Below are 18,674 nucleotides of genomic sequence, written 5' to 3' on the forward strand. Positions count from 1 at the left end.
GGTCATTTTGGGACACACAAGATTAAAGTTGTGGCCTTAGTGACACATTTGCCAAATACAAAACACAGGATGTTATAAACACCCCATACCAACTATTAAACACGTTGGTAGACGGGTGAGGATTCAGGTTTGTTTTGTAGCCATAGAATCTGGCTATTGGAGTTATTAGGTCAACCTGAACTCTTCTGTATTCTTAAGTCATATGTCAAGTTCTCTGCGTGGCTACAGCATAGTCCAAATTGGGTCATACAACAAGACTGTGATGGCAAGTACAGCAAATCTAAAAATTAATAGTTGGAAAAGAAAACGATCAAGGTATTCCAATGGTCCAGTCAAAGTCCAGAGCTCAACCAGACTAAAATTCTGTAGAAGAACTTTTTTATATTAAAAAGGAATCAAGCAAAATACTATTTCTGTATCTACTTTTTTCCACACCAGCTTGATTTTTCTTAGTAAAATTAAAGGCCAACTCAAATGGCATTCTTTCCTGATTGTAATATCATTGGGTGCATGCTGATAGTCTCCATCTCCACCTTTCAGTAATATCACTACTGGACACTGAAAGGAAATTGCAATACAAACCTGGGGTCAGGCTGGCAGCAGTTATGAATAAACGTGAAACCAAATTTTGGCCACGCAATCAAAAGTAACCTAATCTGTGACTGTGTACGGATCATGTAAATATACTACTACCACTACAAGTACTAGTACTATTACTTCAACTACTACTGCTAATAATACTTATGCGGATGTTTGCAGGCCTGCACCAACTTTAATGACAGTGGGGCATGCGTGACCCAGTGCCCTCAGCCATTTGTCTACAACCCTACCACCTTCCAGCTGGAGCATAACCCTAGGGCAAAGTACACCTATGGAGCTTTCTGCGTCAAGAAGTGTCCACGTAAGTCTCACCACCTGGACGAACACGAACAAACATACATACACACACAGACAAACACATACATGCATACTGCTTTAAACATTAATCTTAAGTCATAACCTCTACATAGCTACACTTTAAGTACTAATTTAATGGGACAGTTTCAGTTTACTGTGGATAATTACACCTGCATCCATGTGCAATCCATCAGCTGATTTCCTTGGTCTTCGAGACCCACAAGCAGGAGGAATGGACAGTAGCAATGCCTGTTATGTTCTTTATAACCCTCATTTGCATTGGACTGGAAGATAAATGCAGCTGCTTCTTGAATTGCATTTACTCCTTAGGTTTCTCATAACTTTCTCATTACTGCTGGTAGATCATTTTTAGGGCAAATACTAGCAACATAAATATAGCTTGTCTCTTTCCTAAAATAGTCTTTATGTGTGTGTGAGCGTGACTATGTCTGTGAGGATGAATTTGACTTTTACAGTTTTGTAAAAGGGACATTTTGCTAAGGACTTTTATTTTAATTTCAGCAAAAGGCTATTTAAGAGTAAAACTTGTATAAAGTTTTGTGTTAGGAGTAGAAAAAGTCAAGTTACATCATTAAGTTTTAAAGTTTAGGTCAGAATAAGAGGCATGGGATGTATTTGTTAGGCTGGGTTCTCACAGTTGTGTGTTCTTTTTTCTTTTAAGTCCAGTCTAATTGACATAACTGCCATTGTACATATAAGTTGGCAGTCCAGGATGTACATAGCCTCTCATCCTGTGAAAGCTGGTTTAAGTTCCAGCATCCCCACGACCCTAAATTAGATAAGTGGTTAAGAAGATGGATGGATGGCTGACTTGCTACACTGCTACACTTCTTGGGGGTACATAAATGGTTAATGGTCATTCCAACATGTCATCTTGACAAGCAGTCTTGTTTGCAAAGCCAGTACAGGTGATGGGGAAGCAGAGGCGTCTGCATTAGCAGCATATCTCTTCTCACTCCTGTGTATAATGTTTAGTCATTTTATTCATAAATTATTCTTTGGCCACTGCTAACCACAAGCTAATCACTCACCACACCCACAGCTAATTGTGGACACCCCATGCTGTTCAAAACATCACTGAAAAGGCCAACCAGCAGGGAGGGAAAGGGAGCTCTGCGCTTTGAGGCATTGTTACTTTTAAACAGACACAGGATAGAGAATAATATAAACATTTAACTGTTTACTGTTATGAAGGTATGCTGCTTTTTTTTCTTTTGGTAGTTTTTCACATAAATCTTATGCAAAATAAGTAAATAAATAACCAAATAAATGAATAAAAATAATGGTGAGGCAAAGTCACTTTCAAAGTCACTTTCAGCACTTTTTTTATGTGATTGCCTACACTCCACTGCCACTTATTGTTCTGTATGTTCCAGTGTGACAAACAGCAGCCATCTGTATTTGACATTTACAATGAATTGTTTTCCAGATAACTTTGTGGTAGACCACAGCTCCTGTGTGAGAGCATGCCCCAGTAACAAGATGGAGGTGGAGGAGAATCGCATTAAGATGTGCATCCCTTGTACTGACATCTGTCCAAAAGGTAAAATTCAAACATATAGTTGCAGCAGATAATTACTGAATGTTTTTCTCCATCGATTTAGCTATTTCATTATTAACACTATATAGTTGTATGTATGCACTGTTGTCAGTTTCGCTATTGGGTTTATTTTGGCAAATGCCGGAAAAGTACATGTTGTCCTGATTGCATCAAACCCTTAATCTACCTCGTATTTTGCATGTTTGCACCATTGAATTAATTGATGCATTGTTTTCTCTTCATGGTTTCACTGTGTTTCTTTCAGCATGTGATGGAATAGGCACAGCAAGCCTCCAGACTGCTCAGACAGTGGACTCCAACAACATTGACAAGTTTGTCAACTGCACCAAAATCAATGGCAACCTGGTGTTCCTCATTACTGGAATCAAAGGGTGAGAGCTGAGAAGATTCAGCTTATCAGAATGACTGAAGACAGTGTGGGAGAAAAAAAAAATCTGCCTAAATATAAAATGGCTTTTCCCGTTCCATTCAGCCTTTCTGTATTCAGCTGAGCGAGCACTGAGCATTCACAGTGGATTGTTGAAAAAGAGCCCACAGGTAGCGCACACCTCACTGAAGTTGGAAGTAACTAAAAGTAAAAATCGCAGCTGCAAGTCCACTGTGACCATTTTAGCCTTCAACTAGACTAAGTGTGTACCTGTTGGTCTCATAGCATAGATGGTGTGTTTAATTTGGGTCACCTGGCATACAGATTGGGGGATTGATTTAATTATTAATTAAGATAGATGATACTCTTCAGCTAACACACAAATGAACATCCATGATGGACACATTTAGAGCATGTGTGCTTAACAGATGTTAGTTTAGAGTGGCTAAGTGTGACCTCTCTGTGCAAAGATCTCTCCGGGGCTGTGGCAGCTTTTCCACCGCTGTACCTGCTGACTGCTTCCTTCCTTTATTCTCCATTCTCAGTCTCCTTTATTGAGTTGTTCTCTCAATAATCAGAAACTTTGTTTTTGACTCAAAATTGCAATTTGAAATAAAACTGATTATAATACTTGTGAAAATATGGTATTTTAAATACCATCGAGCTATTAACAGTGTGATACAGAGTGAATCAAACTGTTAATTGGATGGATTAATCTGAATAATGTTAGTGGTTAGTTATGTCTGCATGGATATACAGTACTATTTGTTTGCATTCATTCATATGTATTTAATATAGTTCAGGAAAATTTCCTGTAAGTATCGCATTTTTGTTGTACATGTACAATGACAATAAAGGACTATTTTATTCTGTTCTAAGTAGGAATATCCTTTACCCATACAGATGGAAATACTAAAACACATTCTTTTTTTCTTTTACTTGATTTGTTTTTGTCATTCTGATCTCTCTTTCTATTCACAGGGATGTCTATCATAACATTGAAGCGCTGGACCCGGAAAAACTCAACGTGTTCCGCACCGTTCGGGAAATTACAGGTAAGTGTATAAGTTGATCTGCATTGGTCTTATACGCGTATGTATTTAAAGAAAGAACAAATGTTTACTCTTACTATCATCTCTTTTCTTGAACAGGAAAGTTTCACATCAATGCTTATAAATACTTGCATGTATCAGCATATGTGTATTTCTTCTAGTCCTCCCCTCCTCTTGATAATGTCCAAACCAAGGACAGGCCTTGCAGAATAAGATGAATATCATATGAGTCTTTCAGTCTCCTCTTTCTCTCTACTGCTTCTCCCTCAGGGAGTCCCTAGCCTTGAGTCCCACAGCCCCAGCTCTCCCTTCACGCACCATGAAGGAAAGAGCCAGAACACGCGGTGCACATCGTTAATCCCCCAGCTCTCCATGCCACCTCCACTTTTTAGATGCGTGTACACTGTCATCCTTCCAGCCCCAACATTTGACAATGCCATCAGAAGAACACATCATATCTCTGATGTTATATTTTCAAAAGCAATAGGAAAATATTCTTGTAAAATATCAGTGCTGCTATTTAGCCATGGATGACAAAAGCAGATGTCTTATTAAACAGTGCATCCCTTTCATCTGAACACCACTTATTTATTTAGGATTACATCAGTTATATTTTTTTAAAAGAAAAAAAATTGTGAAGTATCTAAGATGTATCTTAGATACTTTACTTTCTACATAACCTGTAGCAGTTATAATAATAAATATTGTTATACCTGATGGCAGTTACTCTTAAAAGCTAATATGGGGGGTAATAAATATACACAATCAAGTGCCAACATACATGTAGTAGTAATAGCAGTTTTCCTACTTGTTCACAATCCAAATCATGTTTTTGAGCTGCGACCACCATCTGTCTATATAATCTAAATGTGATAAACCACTCTGATAGAAAAAGAGTTGTATTGTTGCAGTTCAAAAGCAAACTTAAAAGGAAAGATTTAGAAATGAAATGACTAATAACTGCTGCAGACAAAATAGCATTTTTATTATTGCCCTTTCCTTAATGGAAACTGACAACTGATGTCAGTTACAACTAATATTTAAGCCTGCTCAAAGGGGGGAAAATGAATTTTAAGGTTTATAGTGAGTTAGGAAAGCAAGTTAAACTAGCGTAGCTGTTTTTCATTTGATAGAGTGAATTGTCCATTAATCCCATTGGGGCCATTTTGATACCCGCTCCTCGACATGCTGAAGTGTCTTCAGGCAAGACGCTGAACCCAGTTGATTGAAACCTTTGCATCTGAACTCTTTGTATCTGCTAAGGTATATAAATCTCTGTATGTCCAATTGTTTACTCTTTAAACTGACTTAGATATATTCCAAAACTTGACTTCGAAGTCATTTTGTTTTCTTGCTTTTCCTCTCTGATGGTTAGTGATGACAGTTTGAAAGCAGGTGATGGAGCATAAACCAGCGGCCATGTGGTCAGACACGTGTGTCATCTAAGCTTGTCATTTCTCTGAGCTGGCAGAAGAACGTGACTTATTACAAAAGCAGGCAACCTGCATCCATGACCCCAAGGTCACAGCTAGCGTTGATCTGGCTTTCAAATGAGCTCTGCAGGAGGACAGCTTTCATCCACACCAGCACACGCATCTTTCTGTCTCAAATCAAATTCTGATCCATTATTTTTTTTGTCCTTTCGGTGGCTTCTTACCAGGTCAGGATTTACCCAAAGTGTGGGTGTAGCTAGTGTGATTCAGCATAAGTGGGTTTCTCGGTGTTGTGACTCAGAATGTAATCACTACAACTTAAGCGCTCTTAACCTTCGCTTATGAGCTCATGGCCTTCTTGTCCAAGTGGTTCCACATTTTAATGCACTATGCACATTGGTGTGCTGCTGATGTGGCTCCCAGCAGAGCATACACTCCTGATAAGTGATCTTTTTATGTGCATGAAAATTCACATGAAAACACAAAAAAATACAAGCACTAGCATAATGTTGCACACAAAATTTTTGTTGACTCGCTTTTTGGCATTGATCTTTCTATCTAGTGAGGTTCCACAATCTGTCTGAAAGGATCAGGCCTACACTTTTCCCCTATGAAGGGCCTCATGGACAGCCCCTATGTGATTGTTGATAGTGATGCAAATGCACATTAAGGCATCTAGCACAACTTAGAAACAAATTAGCTACAAAGACTTAAATCAGTTCAATAATTTCAGTTATCATTAATGCCAATCAGCAACAACAGTTACCTCAAGGAAGTTGAACCTCTGAATTGATAACTTGCTGTAATATATTCTTATCGCTCTTCACTGGAAGATCTATTATGAAGTTTGCCTGAAGTGTAAATGTGAAGTGTGTAGAGACCTGCAGGATATTTAATGTGTATATATTTAGATTGTTCCAAAAATGCATTGTGACCATTTACTCTGCACAGACTTTAGGAAGCATGTACAATACAATACTGGTGTATTTTAATGTGTATATATTTAGATTGTTCCAAAAATGCATTGTGACCATTTACTCTGCACAGACTTTAGGAAGCATGTACAATACAATACTGGTGTATTTTTACATATGATACACAAACTATATAGACTTAGACCTTTTATTGTCATTGTACAGTTGCTTGCACAATGAAATTATGTAACAATTTCTATGTAACAATTTATATACATATACAGACTGCATCACATGTCTTTGTTGCTGTATTCATATGTAGCAGGGCACTGAACAGTCATTCTAGCTACCTTTCCAGTCACCTTTAGAATTGTACTATTTTTTTGTAGCTTAGCAGCTCAGTGCTCACCATGTTTATTAGCATTATTTTCTCTTTTACTACACTGTGAAAGTTACTATTACTTGACAGTACAATAACACAATTGCGGTAACCTACTCTTTCTAGAGTGTCTCTCTGCTTGGACAAAGACTGTTTATTTATTTATTTTAACCTTTCTTATCAACAATCTTCACCCACTTTCTGATGATAGCAAATACAGATAGCAAACGTTCGCTGCTATCCCATCCCTACATTGGAACAGACAGGAAAGAGTTCAACAGGCAGTAGACTGTTATCATGAGTAGAAAACACCCAAAGCCCTCTGAAATAGCACCGTGCCAGAACAGTGAGGTGCCTCAGCACTGCAGGTTTTGTCATTAAGACAATTAGTGTTGACAAGTACAGCGCTAACGATTCTATAGAACTGCTGCCTCTGGGCTAAGAGGCACTCACAGCATCATAAACTGCACATCATGAGAATCAAGATGGACAAATACCAAAAGTGCAATTACCTTTTACAAACCGCCATTCCCCAGCAATATATTTGACATTCTGTACGAATACCTCATAATGGTTTATACAATGGAATAAATTCCTCTTTTATCCTAATGACTGCCATTAAGATGCTCTCATTAAAGATTCACTTTTTAAAAAAGAAAAGGGCTATATGTGTAAATGTCATAAAATGTTAAAATGTTCTTTTTTTCCATTTTGGGAAGTTGCATCTTTTTGGATGCAACTGCAATAAAAAGTCATGCATGATTCCTCACCTGTTTTGGACTTTTCCCAACCAAGCATTCGTAATAAGCATGTACTGAGACCCTGTCACTACTCAGACTGGATGCACTTTGTCTTTTGTCATCAAGCCAAGCGTGGCATTGTGTTGCCACAAGCTCTACTTACCTTTCTCTGCCATTCCTCCCTTCCCGGACCAACAAAATTATGCATCCTGTGGGAAGAACTCACACTGTCTAGCATAATAGAGTCTGATACTGTTTATTGACTGGAGTATTGCATGTTTAGCTTTTAAAACATGCCATTATATTTGTCTAGACTTTCCTTCCACCCCCTTCTCCTCCCCTCTTACCTCTGCTCTTCTACCCACTGTGGATTTTTCTTTGGTCTCGTAGCCTCTGTTGTTTGTCCTCTGGTGTTGGCTTGGGGATTGTAGTCCCCTACTGTTTTTTCTAATAAATATTTCATATTTCTGAATCTATTATTAAAAATCCTAAATGAGCCATGGCCATTTTCTCAGCTTTTGATTTTATCTCCTAAATTATTTAACAGCAGACAGGGAAATAAAGGAAATGCAAAAATATTGATAAGTCAGACTTGTTATAGCTGGCACCAAACTCCTCTGTGGCATTGCTGTGCCAGACATTTATCTGGCTTAGAAGTGCTTGGCTGATTTCAGATGAGACTCAGGTGGTGCGGTTGCATTGTTGTGTTTCTGGAATGTTGCTAATTCTAGAGAGAGGCCGGTTCTCTCTGCTCATTTTCTTCTTGTCACTGTGGAAATGGACAGTATGATAGACAGGGGATTCTGGTCTGTCAGTACTCATGTGGATTTATAACCTATGTTCATCCGTGTCTTCATTTAGGTTTTCTAAACATTCAGTCATGGCCTGACAACATGACAGACTTGGGTGTTTTCTCCAACCTGGCTACTATTGGGGGAAGAGCATTGTACAGGTACCTGAGTGCATAATACTTGCACAAATTATTTTTCTTTTTCTTTCTTTCTTTTGTATTTTGTTTTTTGATTGTTGGGAATAGTTTATGCCAAGTTGTTTCACAAATGTCTCAATCAGAGCTCAGTACTTCTAAATCAATGGCAAGCAGGCAAATTAGTGGTTTTAGATTTATTTTTAGCTAATTGTAGCAAACAATCTCTGAAGCCACAGCTCACTGGAAAACTGAAATGAAGGGACCAAAGAAGGAGCCAATAACAGTTATTTTAGAGTATTTCATATGCTGTGTTTTTATTATTATTACTTCTTATAATTTATTTCTATTCTCTTTTTTATGTTAAGCACTTTGAGTTAAGTTTGATTATTTCCTGTTCTATACAAATAAAGTTTATTATTATCAGTAGACTCATTTCTATTCCTTTTTGCTATTGGCATGGAGGGGCTGTACACATATATTGTATGTATATGAACACATAGATAATATTTACACTACACAGCTTATCTCACAGATGTAAATTCACATGCATTGTTGCAAACTGCTGTGGTTTAAAGAAGATCGGAAAGACGAGGTTACAGCCGCAATCAACGTCTCTACCTCTGGTTATATATTTAAACCATTTTAATGCAAAGTGAAAGTGGATCTGGTTTTGTTGGATAGCCTTATCTGGATAAGTGCTATGCATGTTAATGTGTGAAGTGTAATTTTTTTTTGTTACTGCTGAAGAATGCTGTACTTGACACATGACTTTCTAAAGACAGCTTAATTATTTAACCTAAATTATAGCACTTAATTATTCATCATTTAGATTTTTTTTTCTTAATTTGGAAAACATGCAATAAAAATGTAGCGGGATTTGGATGTAATCAAAGCGAGTGTCTGCTGATAAAGTGTAGACTGTGAGATTCAGTGTGTTTGTGTGTGTGTGTGTCCCTAGGTGTGCGTGTGAGAGTGTGTGCATGTGCACTGCACCTGCCTGCAGATGGAAACAGCAGGCTGCAGTACAAATTATAGCCTGCCACCCACCCCTGCCCCGTGCTTGATCCTGCATACTCTCTGTCTATCTGATGGTTCTGACACCCACTGGCATCCTGTCATTTTTAAACCATGCAAGTGGGACATATCAGGATAGCTGGGGGTAGGAAGAAAAAAGAGAGAGCCTAGCAGACAGAATGATTACAACACATGTTCTAAGTTGCATTGTTGCAACATAGGACAATGTGATCTCATAAAAACACAGTGTATTCTTCTTGAAATTATGATTCAGTGATAGAATTAATGTTGACTAATGAGATCACAGTTGAGATGACTGGTAGACCACTATGATGTTTAAACAGCATTTCTACCAAGCTTGTGAAATGATTCCATCTTCTCTCTTCCCTTTCTTTTCCTCTTTTGTCCCTGCGCCACATCATTTCTTCTCCTCCTGCTCCTCTGACCTTCTTTCCTTTGCTGTCGGCTCCGTCTTCCTCTCACCTCCACCTATTCTTACCTCTCAGTGGGATCTCTCTGCTGGTGTTGAAGCAGCCGGGGATCACATCACTTCAGCTTCAGTCTCTGAGAGAGATCAGTGCTGGGAATGTACACATTGCAGAGAACAGCCAGCTTTGCTACTACAACACCGTCAATTGGACAAGACTGTTCCGTACTACAAACCAAAAGGTTCTTATTCGCAACAACCGAAGTCCACAGGAATGCTGTAAGTTGATGCCACAATCATTCTAAACATCTAAATATTAAATATTTGGTTAACTTTGCACTAAAAAAAAAATGACCATATCTCATGAGTTGCTCTACCAAAACAAAAATAAATGATCAAAAACCTTCACCTTGCTTTGCATGATATCAGAGGCTATTTAGATTGTATATGTACTTCTAAAGAGCTATAACAGCAAAAGAAGAAAATAGTCATCTGAACAGAAATAAAACAGAAATAAAACTTCTGCAGATTTTCAACAATGCCATTCTTGGCATATATTTACTTTTTCTTTTTTTTACCGATCTAATGAATTTGATGTACTGCAATATATTTTACCACTGTCCTATAGGTCCCTCTTCCACTTACAACACAACTCAAAGCGCGTTGACGCTTTTAAAGAAAACTATGTGGCTCCAAAACATTTAAGTTTTTAGTTCTTTGCCCACATCAACACCTTTCTACCAAGTTTCACGGTAGTTGGTTTGCTCTTTTTGTCACCTCCTAGTATTTGTGAAAAAAAAAGCTACAGAAAATATACCAGTTGCTATATTGTACTGCACTGTATGATACAATTATTTAGTTGCAAATTTGCTAAATATCCAATATAAACTTTTAAAAAACTAAAAAAGGTAAATTATGTTTGTATGTCCACAAAAACCAAGTAGCAAACCTGTCCAGTCATAGTTTAACGACTTATGTTAAAACATTATATATGTATGCATTTGTATAGTGAAGAGTTAGTGAAATCTACCACAAGAGCAGATCTTTGTGCTGCAGCTTTTGAACAGCTATGAAAACAAAGACATTGTATGAAAATTATGTTTTAACCTCTGATTCTGGATATCCTCTGGTAGCAGGACATATTTGAGTCATTATAATGTGCTAAATGACCTCTGTGTTGTACAACCGTGATACATTTGCATATTTTAGCTGTTAATTTAACACTCACTGTCTAGCCTCAGGCACCATCAAGAGTACGCTTTTTTTTTTCTTCTCAAACATGTTCATATTTAAAACAGGTTGTACACTAAAGAAAGGAACGAATCTACTCAACAGTTCTTGTAGTATAGATTTAAAAGAAGTTTGAATTGTTGAACTAACAAGAAACCAACAAAGAAAATTCTGCTTTCTAAGTTATCACCCAGCCTTCATAACAAAGGCATTTGTTTTAAAGGAGCTATTGTAGTGGCCATTCATAGTAAGGTTTTGAGGCTTGTCTGTCTTATGAATGGTACCCATTATCTCAGTAGCTTCTGAAGGACACTAAAAACAATAATTCAATAATTAAACTAATTAACATCAGGGTCATTCCGAGAGTGCAAGGTTTAGAAAAATGAAATTAGGCAAATAACTGATGTGGTGAGATAAAGATTGCATTTCTAAAAATGGAAGAGCTTTATTATATCACTGCCACAAGTGTTAAGACATTATTCATTTATGTATAATGTTCATTAATGAGCCAGTATTTGCATTATTGAGTTGGCCCCTTTTCACTGTTCATGTGCTCCTTTCCCCTTGGCACTTCCTTACTGTTGAACACACACACAGAGACAGATATACACACACACACACACACACGCACACACACTTCTTTGTGTCTTTGAAGACTTTGGGTTAGTTTCAAGAGTCACATACTTGACATGGTTCTGCATGTGTGCATCAGAGTGCACGTGTTTGTGTGTCTAAAGTTGACTGAGCCTCATGGGGCTAGAAAAGGGCAGCTATCACACTGTTACAGTGCAGCAAAGAGTATTCTCTTGAATATGCATGTGGTTGTAGCGATTTAAGTAGTTGCTGAAAACCTGAAACTAAGACATCTAGTTTTCATAGTAGTTGGAATAGAGATTTAGTGTTATAAAGTGTACTAGCATGTAAAACAAGTAATACATTCATGTTATATGGTATTAAAACACAGTTATGGTGGCTTTTTAACCATCATTTTTCTTTGAATTTGTTTACTTTTTACATATTACATTTTGGCATAGCCTAAACAGATATCAATAATAACCCAGGATTGTATGGAAATGTAATATAAATTATTTATATATATATATATATATATATATAAGCAAATGGGACAGTTTTCAGTTAACATTTTTCCAGACTGTATTAATTATTTTATACATATTTAGCATCAAAAGTTTATCTCACCTCATTGTGACACAGTTAAATGAAATATCCCTGGTTTGTTTCTGCACTATTTTACATGCGTGTACAGTAAAGAAAGAAAACATCAAAGCCGAAATGCTGTGGTTCTTGTGTAAATATGATTTCCATTGTGCTCACTGAATTTGCATATTTTATAATACTTTAAGAGACTGTCAGTAGCACCAGCGCTTTTTATGCAAGTCAAAATACTGTGAAAGGGGCACACATATGAATCACTGTAATTTTCCCTACAGCTCTGATTTTCTCACAGCAAAATTTGGATAAAAAGCTGCAAGAAATACTCCCACTGATGGAAGCAAATGTACTCTGATGATGCTAGAAATGTAGTTACTTCACTGAGAGAAGTCACTGGTTGCCATTGTAATAATGCTCTATTAAAAAAATGTAAAATAGTACAATTATAGATCCGTTTGGTTACCTCAGTGGAACACATACATGTTGTTTGAGAAAATAGTCAACACAGAGTCTCTCATATTGGCTCATTATTTAATTACACTATTAACTAAACAGTAAATGGCCTTTAAACAAGGTGCATTTTTTTTAAAATACATAACTATTTTTTTCACCTATGTTGCATGTGAAAAGGATCCCTTCTCCGGCTCCCCCTCTACTCTCTTTAGCCTTTTCACAGACTGCCCCTGAAAATTTAATACAGAAAAGAGAGGTCCCCAAAACTGGAGGCACTAATTGAGTTCCAGCTAAATCTCTCCCCTCAGTTGTGCTAATCAGCACTGTTCAGGGACAGGTTTTTTTAATCTTTATTTATTTCTTCTGATGTTTTTTTTTCTTTCTTTCTTTTCTCTGCCCTTATAATAATTGTAATCATAGCCTGAACTTTTGTCTTCCTTCAGTCTCAAAAACGCTCCTGCCAGGGCCTTTGTTAGTCAGCCATGTCAGAAACATCTGAAGTTAAGAAATGTTTTTGATCTTGTTGTATAGTTAAAAAGCCATGCAACCACCACTTCCCCTTGTTTATATCTTGCACCAATCATTCTCCCTTTTCCTCATTTCTTTCTGCCTGGTCAGTTTACCTATGAGGCTAGAAGCATGAAAGAAGTGGTTTTGTCTCTTGCAAAAGACTTTCATCCTCTTTTCTTTATGTATCTGCATCTTTTTGTCTGAATTTTTAAGCATTTGGAATAAAGCTGTGGCTATGACACTGGGGCATAGTCATTGGCTTGCATGCAGCCAGGTTCCCAAAAACAGCAGGGGACCCTTTTGTAACCATGTTCTGTAACCACTGGCTATCGAGAAAAGAAGAGAAGAGAAAGAGTAAACCTACAAGGGGGGAAATCACGTCAGATGCAGGCGGGATGATAAAAGTTCACAGTGTATCTGTAGCGCCGTCACCGCGTTACTTCAACACTCATTTTGTCACTGTAATGTTCTGAAATGTAGCAACCTCTGTACAACTGAGTGCTAGAGGGGGACAAGAGAGAGACAGAAAGAGATAAGAGATCCAGGCCATTATAGAGCAGATGTAATGGCCTGAGTCAGTCGGTGCTATATGAAAAACATTGAGGCAGAAACACAGAACAGATTGTTCGCTACGAATGAAATGAGAGAAAGGGGCATTTTCTTTACATGACTGAGTGCATCAAAGTATATCAGACTTACAAGTTTAACATTTGTATCTTTGTATCACAGGTGGCTTTTAGTATTGCTTTACATGGCTATCCAAACAACACTTGTTTGTGCTGTAAATGTCACGCTAAGCACTTGTGGACTGAAACCAGATACTGTTGCTAAGAAAAACAACTTCATAATATACAGTCATAGTATTCAGTAGCTGTATATTTGATTGCTTTTTCAAATTGAAAGGCTTAAATCCTTAAAATGACTTTTTCTTTAATTATTTGTAAGGTTTTGTTAATTCGACTAGTCTGGCATCTGCATGTGCTTCCTGTATCTCACTCTTCATTGTTTGCACAGCAGTTTTACAATGAAGCAACCCAGCCTTCTAGTTTTCTAATTGCACCATATCAGTCAGTACTGTAGACACACTGTGCATGCAGGCCATTTATATTAATAGAGAACATATAGTATACACTAAAAACGAAGTGCCAACCAAGTCCTCTGATGAATTGAGTTAATTAATGTGATGTTTTTAAAAAGTTTCTGGGATACATGAGAGCATTTTTGTGGGAGGAACTAGGTCGTCTTTTAGTTCATCCAGGAGGATAATTATTCTGTCACAGCGTATTGTTTGACACTTTCTTGTTTACCGCTTTATCCCAGAGCACGTGTTTCAAACGCACACCTTTTTCCTGTGTCTTGCTGCAATTACTCTTGCCATTGTTTAGGAAAGAAGTCCCCAGAAGAAGAAGAAGGAAAAAAAAGCTAGCTTTTATAGGCCAAGAAAATGAACATCTGCTCTGTGGAGGCGGAGAAATTTAATGCAAAAATAAGCCTTCGCAAATTGCAAGCGTCTTAGTAAATCTAGTTCTGTGTCTTTTCATAAATAATAGGATTATTTGGCTAATTTTATACCCAGCTAATTTGGGGGAATTTAGGGTTTATTCATTGCGTCTGACACTGAGTCATCAAAGCTCAGCTGCATGCTACATGAGTATAATCCTTTGCCTTCTTTGTTTATATGTGTATTAAGCAGCCAAGGAGCACATGGTGTGTGACCCACTGTGTTCAGATGCTGGATGTTGGGGTCCCGGCCCAGACCAATGCCTGTCCTGCCGATATTTCAGTCGTGGACGAACGTGTGTAGAATCCTGCAATCTCTATGAGGGGTGAGTCCTGAATATGCATGCACATATATATTCAGATATAGTGCTGATAAGAAGATGGAGGTGGATGGATGGTTTGTGGCTGAGTTTAATTGTTGCTACTGGACTGACTCAGAGAAAGCAGATGTGGCATTGTTCGTATATATAGAAGTATATATGTTGTCCTCAAATACCTGCTTGACAACAATAACAACAACAAACAGACAAACAAACCAAAAAATATATAAGGAAAGCAGTGTCTGCTATATTATGTCAGCTTATGTAAGTAAAATAAATATTCAGCTTTTTTGTTATAACAAGTAACAGTAAAGCGGACAAAATACGACCAAACAAGTTACATTGTTACAGCTAGGCCAGCATCAGCATGACAACACTGATAAAAAAGCCTTTTATAATCAGTGACACTTATGAGAAAACACGGTTTGTATGTTTCACCCTTAGACTTTGCTTGATCAGGATATGTTTACCACCAAAGTTAACTTTATTTTGTTAATGTGCCAAACACATCTTTCTGCTGTTGTAGTCTATAAAAGTCCCCACAAATGCTTAGTTAATGATTACTCTTCAGCTTCTTGACAGTAAAATGGGCTAGAACACCACAGAAACACAGTCACTTTTCATAAGTTAGGCAAAAGGAACAGCAGCAACAGCTCTCTTTATTCTTAAGTGTGTTCGCGCCCCTAAGAGCCATAACTCTCTTAGATTGTGCCAAAACAGACACGTTGTATGGTAAATGGGTCATATGAGTGCCACATCAAAACGTTGATCTAACATCAGAATGCTCTCATGAGTGTCATGTACAGTCCTTTACTCATACAGTTGTAGCAACAGATAATGATTGTCATGTCACCAACTTGGGGCTTTTGACGTGACGGGTATCTGTGTGGCAAAATGTAGCTACTTAAAAAAGTAAAGGAAATATATTACCCTGTTACTGCCAAGAGGGAATTTATTTAACTTGAACATATTTATGAACAAAATAAAACATGCTCACAACAACTAGGTGAGAAAAATTTGTTTCGTTTTGTTCACTGCCCTCTGAGGTGTCTTTTATTTTCTTGGTTCATTATCTTCCAAGAAAAGCTTTTAAAGATGGCTCCAAACTCGCAGATTAAACAGCATGACAAGCAGTTTTGTATTTGATCAATTCTTAAAGAAAAACAAAGGTTTTTTCAATAGATTGCAAGAGAATATAATTGCATGTTCCAGGGATAGTTTATTACCTTATTCAACAGGAGGCCAGTCAGTAGGCGCACGTGACATCTGGTGGCAAAATCATCTGAGAATATAGCTCGGCTTTAATGGTACTGAAGTCAATGGCAATGTAATGGCAGGAGCATGCTGCATGCCTCTAAATATACGATTAATCAAATGCATCAGCAACTACCGAAGGATCTTATAAATACTATGAATAAATGCAGTTTTAATTTGACTTATTGATTTTTTATGCTTTTTTTCATTAGACTTGTTTAATGAAATACATTGTGACGTATAAAACATTTTGTGACATTAAAACAGTCCTCTATTTTTAAGACCTGCTACGCCATCTGCTCATCAAAACTTTACCTGAACAGCCCGTGGCGCTTTCATTTTCAAGTTAAGCAGTACTGTTCTGTTTACTGGGGATGATATTAAGAGCCAGGGGGTGAAAAGAACAATTTAAAATGCGGTGCTAATTTTTAGTTTAAAAGGCACCCCTGCAGAGTGTCATAACAATAGAGGTCCCCTGACTTTAAAAGAATATATCTTGATGCTATCTACCTCCTAATGAAAGATCTGCTCCCCCAGGGAGTTTTATTAATGAAATTTTAGATGTTTTTACCCTGCAGAACAGCTGCGATGATGCTTTTAAGTTCTGTCCCAACTTGATCAGAAAAGTTTGGTGGCCACATTGGAGAGGACAGAGGAGGACGAGGAGGTGTTGCTCGGGCAGGGGGGCTAGGCGTGTCACTGCGTGTCACAGTCACTGCTTGCGCACGGGGCCACGCCCTGCCTACCTGTCCACCTGCACGTCAGCGTCACCTACACCATCAGCGTCACCCACACCGGCACATTCACCAAACCCAATAATTCTGTGAATGCAGTCCAAACCCTTTGCCATATCCGCACAAGCACAGCACTTTCCATAGTTCCAGTATTTTATGTTAACACTGGTTGCCCTTTTATTTTTATCTGAACAGCATGTATCAGTCCAATCAAAAGGCCTTTTGTGGTTTAAGTGCATGTTGTTGCAATTTTCTTGGGTTGTTGTGGCTCAGGAGACAGAGCGGGTCATCTACCGATCGGTTCAATCACCGCTCCAGCTACAGCATCCTTGGGCCAGATACTGTTTTGCTCCTGATGCATTCATCGGAGTTGTTAGATAGCAATCACTTATACATAGAAAAAAGTGCTTGTATGAATTTGTGTGTGAACGGGTGAATGAGACGTGTTAAATAAACACTATGAGTGCTGAAGAAGAGTAGAAAAACGATATATAAGAATCAGTCAATTTACCATTTACCAGACATGATCATTGTGAGGTTCAAGTACCTTATCAAGGGCAATTTCTTAGAGTTTCTACAAAATGTAAATAAACTAAAATCAGTTTAAACAAGAAAACTATTTATTTTCATTCACTTGAGGTGTATTGCTTTTTCTTTCCCTATAACAAACAGAAAATAAAAGGAATTTAGCAAATACAGGAAAACATATCATACCAGAACATTATGCAATGTCCTATAAACCGTAAGTATCCATGATATCTTCCAGCTATATTTCAGCCTTTATTATCCCAAACAGCATGCGCTCCGACAAAAGCTTACCTTCCTTGCCTCTTGGAAGGTTTTATGAAGGCCGACGAAGCATAATTAATAGTAATATGATTTTGTTCCCACTGGGTTAGCAAAATGTTTTTCTATAGCCAAGAACATTCTGTGTTTCCTCACTGGCCAAAAAAAGTACCCCAATTTAATTTTCTTCTCCTGTAGTGACGAAGGCAAAGTGCCAACTTAGTAGCAGTTTGGTCAAATTTAATGCCTTTTTCTAGGCCACTTTGGTGTTGCACAATTATAAAGGGATTGGAGAAAGTGAACAACAAGACATTTTATTTGATTGATTTTTGAAAATGCAGCACCCCTCCCAGGTCCTGAACCTTTTAACAGCACTGATCCCCTGAGTGCTGGTTTCAGTATTAAGGATAGTTGTATGTATGTTTATGTGTGTGTGTGTGTGTGTGTGTGTATTACATACTCTAATATAGTATATTATAGTATATTATTGCCTTTGGCAGGGTTCCCTCTACTCTGAATTGATTGATCAGTCATTAAAAGCAACAATGCTAATTCACAAATGTGCTTTACATAAAGAAAAGGTCATTGCATTGTTTTGTTTGTATACGTGTATATACACATGCTGTCCCTACAAATAAAGAGCTGAGTTGACATGCTTTTTACGAGGACATATCAGTTCAGTTGAAAAATAAATATTAGTGCTGTTTTCTTTACGCCAACTACCCCAGCAAAGATACACATTTAACTAAAGTGGTTGCTTCTGTTATCAAAAAAATATGTTTTGGGCCCCAACTTGTTTCAAATTAATGTTTGTCTTTCTCTTGTCATCCATCAGACTGACTCTTTCTCTCACTTTTCTCCATTTCTGTCAGGGATATTCGAGAATATGCCAATGGGTCAGTGTGCGTAGAGTGTGATGCCCAGTGTGAAAGAGCTGACGGTGACTCTTTGACCTGTCTTGGGCTGGTAAGTTTTCTTTTA

The 18,674-nt window shown here is 37.7% G+C and overlaps 1 protein-coding gene across 3 annotated transcripts in view; it reads left to right on the forward strand.

Moving 5' to 3' along the window:
* erbb4b (erb-b2 receptor tyrosine kinase 4b) overlaps nucleotides 1-18,674 on the forward strand; it is a 322,434-nt gene that overhangs the window by 225,472 nt on the left and 78,288 nt on the right. For 2 of the 3 annotated variants that reach the window (XM_085136594.1, XM_085136596.1), the window contains exons 7-14: nucleotides 760-901; nucleotides 2,348-2,461; nucleotides 2,724-2,850; nucleotides 3,828-3,901; nucleotides 8,226-8,316; nucleotides 9,813-10,012; nucleotides 14,790-14,925; nucleotides 18,566-18,659. In XM_085136594.1, the coding sequence (XP_084992720.1) occupies nucleotides 760-901; nucleotides 2,348-2,461; nucleotides 2,724-2,850; nucleotides 3,828-3,901; nucleotides 8,226-8,316; nucleotides 9,813-10,012; nucleotides 14,790-14,925; nucleotides 18,566-18,659 (978 nt within the window). The remainder of the gene's footprint in view (nucleotides 1-759; nucleotides 902-2,347; nucleotides 2,462-2,723; nucleotides 2,851-3,827; nucleotides 3,902-8,225; nucleotides 8,317-9,812; nucleotides 10,013-14,789; nucleotides 14,926-18,565; nucleotides 18,660-18,674) is intronic. The other variant, XM_085136595.1, reaches the window with a different exon arrangement.

This window comes from Neolamprologus multifasciatus, chromosome 16 (genome assembly GCF_963576455.1).
Source record: "Neolamprologus multifasciatus chromosome 16, fNeoMul1.2, whole genome shotgun sequence".
Lineage (NCBI taxonomy): Eukaryota > Metazoa > Chordata > Actinopteri > Cichliformes > Cichlidae > Neolamprologus > Neolamprologus multifasciatus.